The sequence below is a fragment of the Parus major genome, chromosome 7 (assembly GCF_001522545.3).
Source record: "Parus major isolate Abel chromosome 7, Parus_major1.1, whole genome shotgun sequence".
Classification (NCBI taxonomy): Eukaryota; Metazoa; Chordata; class Aves; order Passeriformes; family Paridae; genus Parus; species Parus major.
This window is the reverse complement of record NC_031776.1, coordinates 26,768,601-26,779,743: the sequence shown is the minus strand read 5'-3', so window position 1 is coordinate 26,779,743 and position 11,143 is coordinate 26,768,601. Positions and strand designations below refer to the sequence as shown.

The following is an 11,143-nucleotide window of genomic DNA, read 5'->3' as shown; positions in this document are numbered from 1 at the left end:
TGCCCAGCATTTCCCAGAGCCCATCACCATGTTCTGCTGTGCCCAGCATTTCCCAGAGCCCATCACCATGTTCTGCTGGTGGCTGTGCAGCTGGGTTCCTGCTGGCCCATCAGCTGCAGGCCATGGCAGTGGCAGGGGAGCACAGGCTGTGGTTCAGTGAGTGCTCTGTTAGGGATCCAGAGCCGGCTGCTCCCAGCCAAGAGCAGCACATTAGCTCCATGACATACATTATGCTAGCGACAGCAAATTGGTCAGTGCCTAACTGGGGTATGCTGCAGCCTGCAGAGTGGCTGAGGGCTGAAGCACAGAACATATGGAGATTATTTCCTGAATTTTTGCAGCACATGTTTTCCTATAAATTAAATTCAGAGAAAATGTGTATCATAATAGGGTGATGCTCGCAACAGCCTTCCCTGTTATGAATTACAATGACCTCTCTCAACTCGCTGGGTGCCCAGCAAAATGGCTTCATGCAATTGAAAACAATAGTGTATGTGGTGTCAGGGTCTGAAAGCCTGACCAAAAGGCTCTCTGATGAAAAGCAGTGCCCTCCCCACTCCCCACAATGCTTTTCTTTTTCTCCTTTTTAGAAACTGCAGTTTCCTCCCGAGGTGCCAAGTTGTCAAGAGTGTGGGCAGATGCCCCAGGGTCTGGTCTGTATTGAACTGGGTGCTGCCCTTGCTGGGGGGCTGCTGGACAGCAAAGGCAGCTCTGGATGTGGCAGCAGCCCCACTTCGTGGGTGAGGGTGGTGCAGGTTGCCAAAACAGTGGGGCAGGGGTCCTTAGCCAAAGTAACGAGCAAAGCAGCACATGTCCCTTCTGTGTCCTTGGACTGAGGATCCCAAGTCATTTTCTAGGTAAATATTTGATGTTCTGTTGCCTGGGGCTGGGGTAAAATGATCTTTGCCTTTTCCTTGGTGTGCTGAAGCATCTGAAGGAAAAATACAGTAAAGACAGTCATTGTAACTACCTTCCTAAAGCATGAAAAAGAAGTTAGGTTCATTACAACTCAAAAATCTTTAGCAGAGGAAATGTAGGAGCAGAGAAGACTGGAAACTCATAATTAAAATATAAATGTGTCTGTGTATAGATATATATATATATATAAAGCAATGGGTACCAGACATCAAAACAATCTGGGGTTTGCTTTGGGACGAATCACTGTGGAGTCAGTACAGACTAATAGAGTGTTCTCAGCTGTGTGTGAGTGACTTTTTTATTTGCAGCTGATTACAGGCTAATAGGATTTCAAAGATTTCTGTAAGGGAACAGTTGAATTCTCATTGCATTTGATGTTTGTGGGTTTGGGGTTTTTTTTAATGTTTTGTTAATCATACTGATACCTTGCCTTAGAATACATTTTGTTACTCTCCTGTTTAGCTTCCTGAACTGAATCTTTCCCCTCAGTCCCTGGTTGCTGTCTAATTGACAGTTTTCAAGTCATTTGGGATTTTTTGAAAGATCTTATCAGCCTTCTATGTGATAGAAGAGAATGGATCACAGGGATTAAAAAGAGTGTTGTGAATCTTTTTAGGTTTAGTCCTCTCTTTGTCTTTTACTAATACATGCATGATGTGGCTTGTACCTTTATGTTTTCTTAATGAAAATTAACAATTTGAAAGCAACTCATGGGAACGACCAGTACAGCTGAATTTTATTGGTACAGACTACTTCTGTGACTGATCTTCTCTGTTTAGTGGCAGTAATAGCCCCAGATATTTTTCTCTAGCAGCTCACATGTTGGGAACACACACTTAGCCTGTAAATATGGATTCAGGAGGAAAATGAATACAGCAGTGTTCAAAGCAGCCAAAAGCTTAGAAATAATGTTCTGCTGTGACTTTTCCAAACTGACATCTTGATGCTGGGATTATAAATGAAACCATTGTTCCAGCAAAGGCCGAGACTAATAGAAAGCCTTTATTACCGGTCCATTGGCTAATTCTGCTTGTCTAACCCCTTTGGATGGACATAGTGTCAGAAAACATAGTCACAGAGGTTGCCTTGTGTGAGATTTGGCCTGCTGTGTGATTACATGGGGGCACAAAGATATCTCAATGACAAGTGTTCTTTGACTAAAATTTGTAAAGTCATTTTCTTTCGCTAGGCCTTGCAGAGGAGTGAACTGATTTTTAATCTACAGCTTCTATGAGTGATATTTGCTTTGTGGCCTATCGCCCTTCTATTCATTTTCCCCCCTTCCAAGCAGGTAAACCTCTGCTTAAAGAAATTGTTTCTTCTGCTGAGCCTTGGTGTGGTTGACAGCTGTCATATACGAGGACTATACTTGAATATATGTCTTTAGAGCTAGACAGTCTTAAAGGGCTTTAATCTTTTGTCTTTGTACATGCAGGGAATGCCTGGGAGCCAGAGACCCTTATTGTGGCTGGGATAGCAAGCAGAAGCGATGCACCACCATTGAGGACAGCTCCAACATGAGCCTTTGGACCCAAAATATTACTGAGTGCCCAGTAAGTGGAAGGAGTGGAAATACTTTATATATACTGATGTGTGTATGAAGGGAGAAAGGAAGGTGACTGTGTGGCAGCCTGATGAAGTCTGGCTGTTCTAAACTGACTCCATCAGACCTGAGACCAAATCTACATGATATTGCAAAAAAGATGGCCTTTTTTCCTGGTCTGGTCTGCAAAAGATGCCTGTAGAAAAGAAATGTCTCATCTTGAATCAGTTTGAGTTGACTCTCCAGCTCCTTTCCCAGCCACCCACCCTTCTCTGATGACAATATCCCGTTCCTGGCTGTGATTCTGTCATGGGGTGGCTGGCCAAGTATAGTTCCTGCTGCTTGAACTGTACCTCCAAGATGGCTGGGGATGAAAAATGAGTCTTGTTAAATAAATTGAGGATAGAGGAGAAATTGTCATTAATGTTCACTGTTATTATCTAACGTCAATTAGCATGTTAATACTGCTAAGTCCAGTAGATAGGGAGAGAAGACTGGCTGGGTTATATCTTCAGTACACTATTTCTGTCTGGAGGTGCTGGGATGTTTATTCCCCTTATCTTCCTTATTCCTCAGATATTTTCCCAGGAAATATTAGTCATTACTTCAATCCATCCTCAGCTTGGCAGGCTTAAGTTTTTCACTGCTGGATTCAGAGGCTTGTGTGTTTATAACCCTCCTGTGTTGAACTGGAATGCAGTGCTTCTTGATTGCCCATGCTGTTATCTCGTCCTGTTTAATGCCTGTGTCTGTTGATAGGTGTGTGAGGTGTTAATCCTGTAGTTTGAACATGTCTGCTGTGGTGCACACTAGGGAGCAAACTACTCTAGATCATTGTTTCAAGGTCATAAAAATCCAGCACAAAATATTCAGGAGCTTTGGCTGTTCTTAGGGTGCTAGTTTTACATTTGTTTTAACATTCCATTGTAGATTATTTTCTGTGCAGATGCTTCCATTCTGTTACATATATCAGCCTTGTGCTCTTTGACTGACAGCCTGCCAAGCTGTTTAAAATCCACGTGCAAGTGCTTTCTTTTTCTTTAACCCCTGCCACTCATTGGAACAAATTCCCACTGGTGTGGAGTGGGATGGCCCATTTAAGCACCTACATCAGCAATATCCAAGTATTTCCTTGTATTCAGTGCAAGAGGAAGGTCATAGTCAACAGAAGCAAAGGTCTAGAACAACATGTGCAGAGGAGCAGTGAAAGGGAAGGGAAATGGAATGACCCAATGCCAAACTTCATTCCTGCAAAAGACCTGTCAGTGAGTTCAGTTGGATGAGTTACTGTCATAAGAAGTCTGGTTTTTCCCACCCTGCTTTCTGGGCTGAGTACCAGGCGCTCAGCTGTGCTGGTACAGCTGTATGTGAGATCACAGTCAAGTGTGAAATGGCGTAGATTAAAAGCACCCCTCCCAAATAAACTTTTCCTAACCCAGCTAATGTCAGTGAGTTCTTCTGCAGCCTAGCCCACAAACAGATGTCCTGGCACAGCTGAGAGACTGGCATTCAGCAACTTTTAAAGCCAGAACTGGCATATTATTGAATTATATCCTACATGGGCCAGGCATTTGTATGAGTCAACCACAACACTAACACAACTTGACTGCTGCTCTTGTGCAAACAGGCTTGTTCAGAGCTAGTCTGAGCATCTTTGTACATCACTACATTGTGCCACAGATTCCCACTCTCTAGCTTTAATATTAAGGGACTTTAGATAGAGGCTTAATCATGCAGTCTTAACATAATATATTGGGTAATGGTTGCTGCATGTTATTACTATATAACATCCAGAATCTCCTAAGGGTTCATTACTGAGGTTGCAGTTTCAACCATTTTAACATTAAGAAATGGTAGCACACAAATTCCACAAACTCAACTGCTCTTCCATGTATGTGCCCATGTTTTATCTGGGAGTCCTGATACAGGACTGTATGTGCTTTACTGAGAAGGGAGTGAGGCTTGGGAGAAGAGAGAGAGGTACACTTTGATTTTAGAAAAACAAACGCATCCTATTTTGTGATATCTTTCTGATGCCAACATGAGCCACCAGCAGGAAAGGAACTTTAGCTTTAGCTAATAACCTATTAGCCAAACTCATGGTGTCACTGTTGAGGGGGGTTGGCAAGCCAGGAATTGAGTATTCCCAGTAAAGTGTACCATCCTCCTTATTCTGAGCCAAACAATGATCTTCCTTCCAGGTTTTCAGCCCAGTCCCACTGTGTGTTTCCAGCAAACCCTTATCTTAGTCATATTGCATCTGTTCCATGCTACCTCATTTTCTTGCTAATCAATGACAGTTTCCCCACCCTGTTTTTGGGTGTCTTGTACCCTGTTGTCAGTTCATGTGGACTTAGCTGCTCAAAGCTGCAGTGCCCAGGGTGATCCTGTGCTGCCCCACACTGAAGCATCTCCAGTGCACAGAAAAGTCTTTGGGTGCTGGGATTAAAATCTGTGATTCTCTGAAAACTGAATTTTTTCCCATGTCCCAAGGATTTTATACCCTGGACAGTTTTGAATGGCTTTTCATGGGAATTGCAAAAAGGTGTTACAAGGACATAAAGTTCAGTTCCTTGTTCTGAACACTAGTTTGTTTCAAGGAAAATATTGCTACTTATAGACAGCTTTTTCTTCTAGATTTGATTTTATAAATGGTTTAAGCAGTTTGACTGAAACTTTGCAAGAATTTTCAGCTTTCATCAAACAGCTAACATGGATATTTCCAGATTAAGTAATTAAAACTTGGCAAAATGATAAGCAGTTGATATCTGAATCCTAAGATAAAGAATAGATTAATGGAAAGAATAAGGAATGCTTCTAGTTGTACCAGTAATATCAGAATAAACATGGAAAATATCCTGGTAGCAGGGATTAGGAGTAGTCAGTCTCAGTTTTTAGATCCTGCACTTGAGCTTTTAGACTCTACAAGGAAGAAATAAAAAGATGAGGCCTTTGGTTTGAGTATGGCAGTTTATAAAAGACAAGAATTCCAGAATTGGCAATATTGTCAGGTGAGAGAAGGGCATTTGATCAGATGTGTTTTTTAAGATGTCCTCTTTGTCTGATGGGCACTGTGTAGGCTTCAAAGGATTTGCCTTGTAAAGGTATTCCTGAAAAAGATCAGTGCATATGGGTTTTTATCCCACTTCCCAAGTTTGCTTTTTTGAAGATATTTTTGTGAATTTAAAGATGGAATAATAATCCATATGTAATTTCTTAAGTATAAAAACTTCCCACACTCACAGTGTGACATGTTTATAAATCTCAGCATTTTGATTATGGTTGCTTATTTGTTTAATTTTTGGGTTGTTTCCCAGTATCACTTGAGAGCCAATAATTATTTGTTAGCTTTTTTTTTTTAATTGATGCCACAGGCCATATCATACCATTGATTTCTGAAAAGAACTCCCTGCTGGAATCAGCAAGGCTTTCTGGCTCAAAAATTAATAGAAATGATCCAATGCTTGAAGTATGACTTTTGTAAGGCAGGAGGAAAAAAAGGAGATAAAAATCTAGTATTAAATATCTCAAAGTACTTATTTTGACTCTCTCCCTCCAACTTCCAGAAACCCAACTCTATTGATTTTTAAACAATGTTTAAAAGAGCAAATTCAACGACAACAAAGCTCAGTCATCTCCTCTGTGGGCATCTTGCCTTGTAACCTGCAGCCCAGAGCAAATTTTTACAACTACATGATAATCTATTGCAAACAAAGGCTTACAGCAGATGCCTGAAACCCCCAGCTGCAGCCTGATGAGTGCAATATCAGATCTAAATTGCTTCAATGCCACTGCTGCATATTTTTGATGCTGCTGTAGATGGGTGAGAGGGGAAGATGACAAGTCACCAGAGGTACATTCTGAGTGTTTAGCACAGTGCCAATCTTGGAGAATAAGCACAGAGCAGCATGTTTTAGAGGATGAGTGCTGGAAAGCACTCTTCCCATGGCTGTGATTGGATCCCTGCATGACTCCTGAGCAGGCTCACAGCCCCTCTGTGCCTTGGTTTACTTGTCTGTAAGGCAGGAACAATCATTCCCCCTCTGGGGCAGCCCAGGAGGCTGCTCCTGCTGGCAGCAGAGCTCAGTGAAGCATGGCACAGTGGGGTTTGTCAGGGTAGCTGGCTCAGATTTGGGGTTTGTCAGGGTAGCTGGCTCAGATTTGGGGCCAGGGCTGCTTGCCAGGGGCCTAGCCTCTTCCTTCCTTCACCCTCCATTGCGTGCAGCACTGAGGCCAAATCCAGTGTTGCCTTTGCCAGCGGCTTTACCAAAGCTGCTGAGCACCCAGCACCACACGGGTCCCCCACGGGCATGAGCCACTTGCAGGCAGCCACCATCTGTGCCATCTGCTTGCAAGGCCTGGCACTTTGGGGCATGGGGTGGGGAGCCGTGGGGAGCCTGGAGGCAGCCACCAGGGCAGAAGTACATCATAGTGCTGTGTTGTTACAAGGGAGTAGCTGCACACAGGCAGGACCAGCACCAATCCCTTTCTGTGTCATGTTTCTCAAATCAGTAGCAGAGGAGATGCCAAGACAGGGGTGTTCAGGGAAGCTTTCAAGACATGGTCTTGGGCTGCAGGATTTTTCAGTACTGGTGGAGTGGGCAAAAGAAAGCAGCAGTAGCAAGGAGTGATTCCAGGAGAAGCAGGTAGCACAAATCCTCTCCAGAAAGCCTTGGGAGCAAGAGCCCAAGCAACCTTGTCCCCCAGCCTGCAGCTTTAGGCTCCCCTAGAAGCACTGGTTAAAACAGGACACAGGAGAGCAAGCTCTGACACCCTGTCTACTGGAGAGTTGTCACCAGCCCTGAAATAGTTCTGTTTCTCATGCTCTTGGTCTGCCAGGACTACTGTATTTTTCCTTCATTACAGTGTGCAGGAAGCTGTCAAGTCCCAGCCTGTTCAGGGTTGTGCAGGTATGAAGCAAAGGGCAGAGAGAACAGATAGCAGTGCGGTCTGGTCTATAAATCATCTTAAGATGAATTCTTGCACTTTAGGTGGCTATGTGATCCTCAACATTAATGCTAGTCACTATCATCTTCACTTTTTGTTCTTCATCCACATGGCCATTTAGGCTACAGCTCAGTTTAGAAAGGGAGACAGTTCTTACTGCAGGTTCGGACAGGGCCAAATTCAGTGAGGCCCCAGTGTCAGCTGGTCACCAAGGTTATATGAACATTAACTTGGAAAACACTCTTCAGGAAGCCCTGCAGAGGCTGGAATATGATGGAGTGGGGTCAATCAGTACTGGCTATGGTGTTGCTTGAAAAGCTGAAGCTGTGCAGTGTGGAACAGGGAGTGTGGTGGTTGTGTGGTGTGGCAGGTGGATGCTTGCTCGTGGTGTGGTGCTGGCTGGGTCGGCTCAGTGCTTGTGTGCACATGTTAGGTATGCGGCGTGGAATTTGGAGGGTAAATATTGATGTGCATTGTCTGAAAACAACCCTGTGTTTTGAATCCTGCTCACAAGCACAGGCAGCTCCCATCTAAGATGCATCCTAATCCCCCTGGCAGCTTTGTTTGGCATTTCTATTGTGGGCCTGTCTCCAGAAATGTAAACTAACTATTAATTACTTTTTTTTTCCTCTTAAAATTAGGTGAAAAACCTGACAACAAATGGAAGACTGGGGCCTTGGTCCCCATGGCAACTGTGTGAGCATTCAGATGGGGACAGCACAGGCTCCTGTATGTGTAGGTCACGTTCATGTGATAGTCCTCGTCCTCGCTGTGGAGGTCGCAGCTGTGAAGGGGCCAGGATTGAGGTTGCAAACTGTTCAAGGTACCCCCACATTTTTGTGCTTCTTAAGGGAACAAGATTTGTGTCTGTCCACAGCTTAGATCCTTCCTTGTGAGCACATCATTGTATCCCAGCCGAAGTGAGGTATGTGAGGTCCAGTCAGTGTAAAATGAAGAAACCCAAGGGCTGTGAGTGAACGGCCCTCAGCCAAGGCTCTTGGAAGATGAGCACCCCAAATTCCTGTACACTACACTGTGCCTTGGTTTCCCTCAGCTGTACAATGAGTAGTGACCCAAAAGGAGAAGGTAAGGCAGAGGCAGTTGTCAGCCAGATGAACAGCAGACTAGAAAAAGCAATAAGCTCATAATTTTTCAGAGTTTGGGTTCCAAGGCCGCATTGCCAAAACCAAGCAGAGCTACTTCAGAACAACACTTGTAAGGACAGGGCTGAGCCTTGCTCCAGGCAAGGCTTGTTTGCCTTGTTCTGCGAGTCTGTGACCTGTCTGCAGCACAGTCTGTGTGCTGGGCAGGTGAGAGCAGCACGTCATCCTCTGGCAGCCAGCGGGTGTGGGAGGCGGCTGCCGGGACAGCGCTGGAACAGCACAGGCAGCTCAGCTCGTGCTGAAGTGCTGCCTGCCCACGGGACCCTGAAGCTCAGCTTTGGCCATATGGAAGCTGAATGTCCTCCTGTGGGGTGCCCAAACCTAGCCATGTTTGTGTCTGTGGCACCCCACCACCCTCAGACTACCTCATGTCATGACTCAAGGGAAGATGATGCAGTAGTGTAAGCGCTATTTAATCAGGGTGGGGGCAGCCAGGATTTTGGTAAATATTGGGTCAATACAGTTTTTATCTACTTTATCTTCATAAACATTCATTCCATCAAAGACAGCTGCCTCTTGACTCATCCCTGGAAATCAGTGCTGGACTTGGCACCAAAAGTTCAGCAATACTCATGTTTTAATTGGCATCTCTCCTTCCAGTTATTGGCTGTGTTGCACAAAAGGTGTGCAGACATTCCTGCCCCTGTGCTGCCACCATGGGCTGAGCAAAGCTTTCCCCAGGCAGGCTTTTTTTGTCAGTGGCAAATGGAAAACATGCCAGTGGGATGGATTTCTCAGCACTGCTCTGATGGCAGAAGAGGCAGGAACAGCTTCTAAGAACGGGATGAAAAACAGATTATTCAATCTTAAGACATACGAAAACAGCATGGTTTGAAAAATAGGGACATCTGGTCATCCTACATCCGCTTCAGCCCTCAAATTTCCTTTAATTGACTTCATATGGCATTGAGATTTCTTTCTGCAAAGAGGGAGTAGGATGTTTAAAGATGAGTTCTATTAAAAAGCTGGAGTTCTGAAAGTGGAAGGTGTGTTTATTTCTGTTAAAAATCCTGAAACAAATAGATGTTGAGAATTGTTGGGGTTTTCAGGATTTCTTCAGTAAAAATTCAGTAGAAATTACTTGCCCTTTTTGCAGCTGTAAGAGCAACCTTCCATTTGATTTTTTTTTCTTTTCATTATTTTACATATAATCATTCTTTGGGGTTAAAGAGTGGGGAGATGGTAGGTGTTTTAAAACATAGCAGAATAATATGGAATAGTAGGATTTTTATATGAGTGGATTTCTTGTTCTTTGACTTTGGGGTGGGAGAGGGGAAGGGAGAGAGGGAGAGGGATGAAAGAACAAGAAGAGGAGGGAGGTAAGATCTATCAGGATTCTGAAATAAAGCTGCCAAGAACAGGCAAGAGTTGATAAAAAATACAAAAACTGTGAAGGGCAATGTGGGTTTTAACTTTCATCCTCTGCCCTGATTGGTGCTATGCCAGAAAATATTTCTTGCCAGCAGTGTTATTAGTTCAGTAAATGCTTTGAAAATTAACATCTGTTTTCAAGCTTAGCTTTCAAGAGTCACAGAGCACCTGAGTTGGTTTTTTGACTAGACTGTTTAGAAAGGTTTTTCTTTATAAAAAAACACACCCCAGAAAAGATATTTTTTGGCTTAAGGCACTGAAGTGTCAAGATTAGGCAGTTTTATAAGACCAAGCATTACCACTGGCTACATATGAAATGAAACCTGCAGCACAGAATAGATGAGATATGGTTCCTCCTCTCCTGCTTCAAGGTCCAGTGCTGCCAAATAAGAGGAAGGTGAGCTTTAATAGATGCAAGATTTTAAAGATGAAAATGTTGGCTTCTGTGTAAGCACATGTTTGAGGCACCTGCACGTGCTGTGCTCAGCCTCTCACAGGAGCTTTGCCAATGTCTCCAGCGCTGAGGTGTGAACTAGGGGGTTTTACATCACTCTGGCTTCAGGCTGTGTTACCACTGTTCAGCAGAGATGTGATCACTCATTAAACCATGAAACTCGATCCTGCCTCGGAGCTCTTAATTGCCTCTGGTTTCTACAGATTTAAGGTCACACTACAGTGACGTCTGCAGGCAGCCATGAAAGCTAGAAGCAATTATTGTTATTTGTAATGAAATTTGAGATTTCCACTTAATAGGATTCAATGCTGAAGGCTTTAGGAAAACACAAAATATTATGAGGTTTGTGATAAAAACATGGGAGCTGGCAGTGATGTTGCTGTAAAAGATTTAAAGCATCAGTACCTTCTGAATTTGCAGAGGGTAGGTTTTTTACATCCTTCAGCACAACTGGCATTCATGATCCTCAAAACCTGAGCTCTTTGTGCAGAAGAGTTCCGGACACAGAACTTTGGGATCAGCCGTTGTGTCAGAAGAGCAGGGTTATGATATGTGGGGAAGATGATGAGGGAATAGTCAGTGAAAATTGCACTAAGTACACTATTGCCCAGTAAAATCCTAGGAGACATTTTCAGAATTATTCAGCATTGGCTTAGTTGTCTTCCTTGCAATTCTTAAGAGACTTCAAAGGGAGGAAAGTTAGGCCACTGCTAAGCACTTTTGAAACTGCCTTTTAAAAAAACCCCT

The 11,143-nt window shown here is 43.8% G+C and overlaps 1 protein-coding gene across 3 annotated transcripts in view; it reads left to right on the top strand.

The window, feature by feature from the left end:
* Positions 1–11,143, top strand: part of SEMA5B (semaphorin 5B) — a 266,285-nt gene that overhangs the window by 222,490 nt on the left and 32,652 nt on the right. For all 3 annotated transcript variants that reach the window (XM_015635333.3, XM_015635337.3, XM_015635338.3), the window contains exons 13-14: positions 2,354–2,471; positions 8,050–8,231. In XM_015635333.3, coding sequence (XP_015490819.1) covers positions 2,354–2,471; positions 8,050–8,231 — 300 coding nt within the window. The remainder of the gene's footprint in view (positions 1–2,353; positions 2,472–8,049; positions 8,232–11,143) is intronic.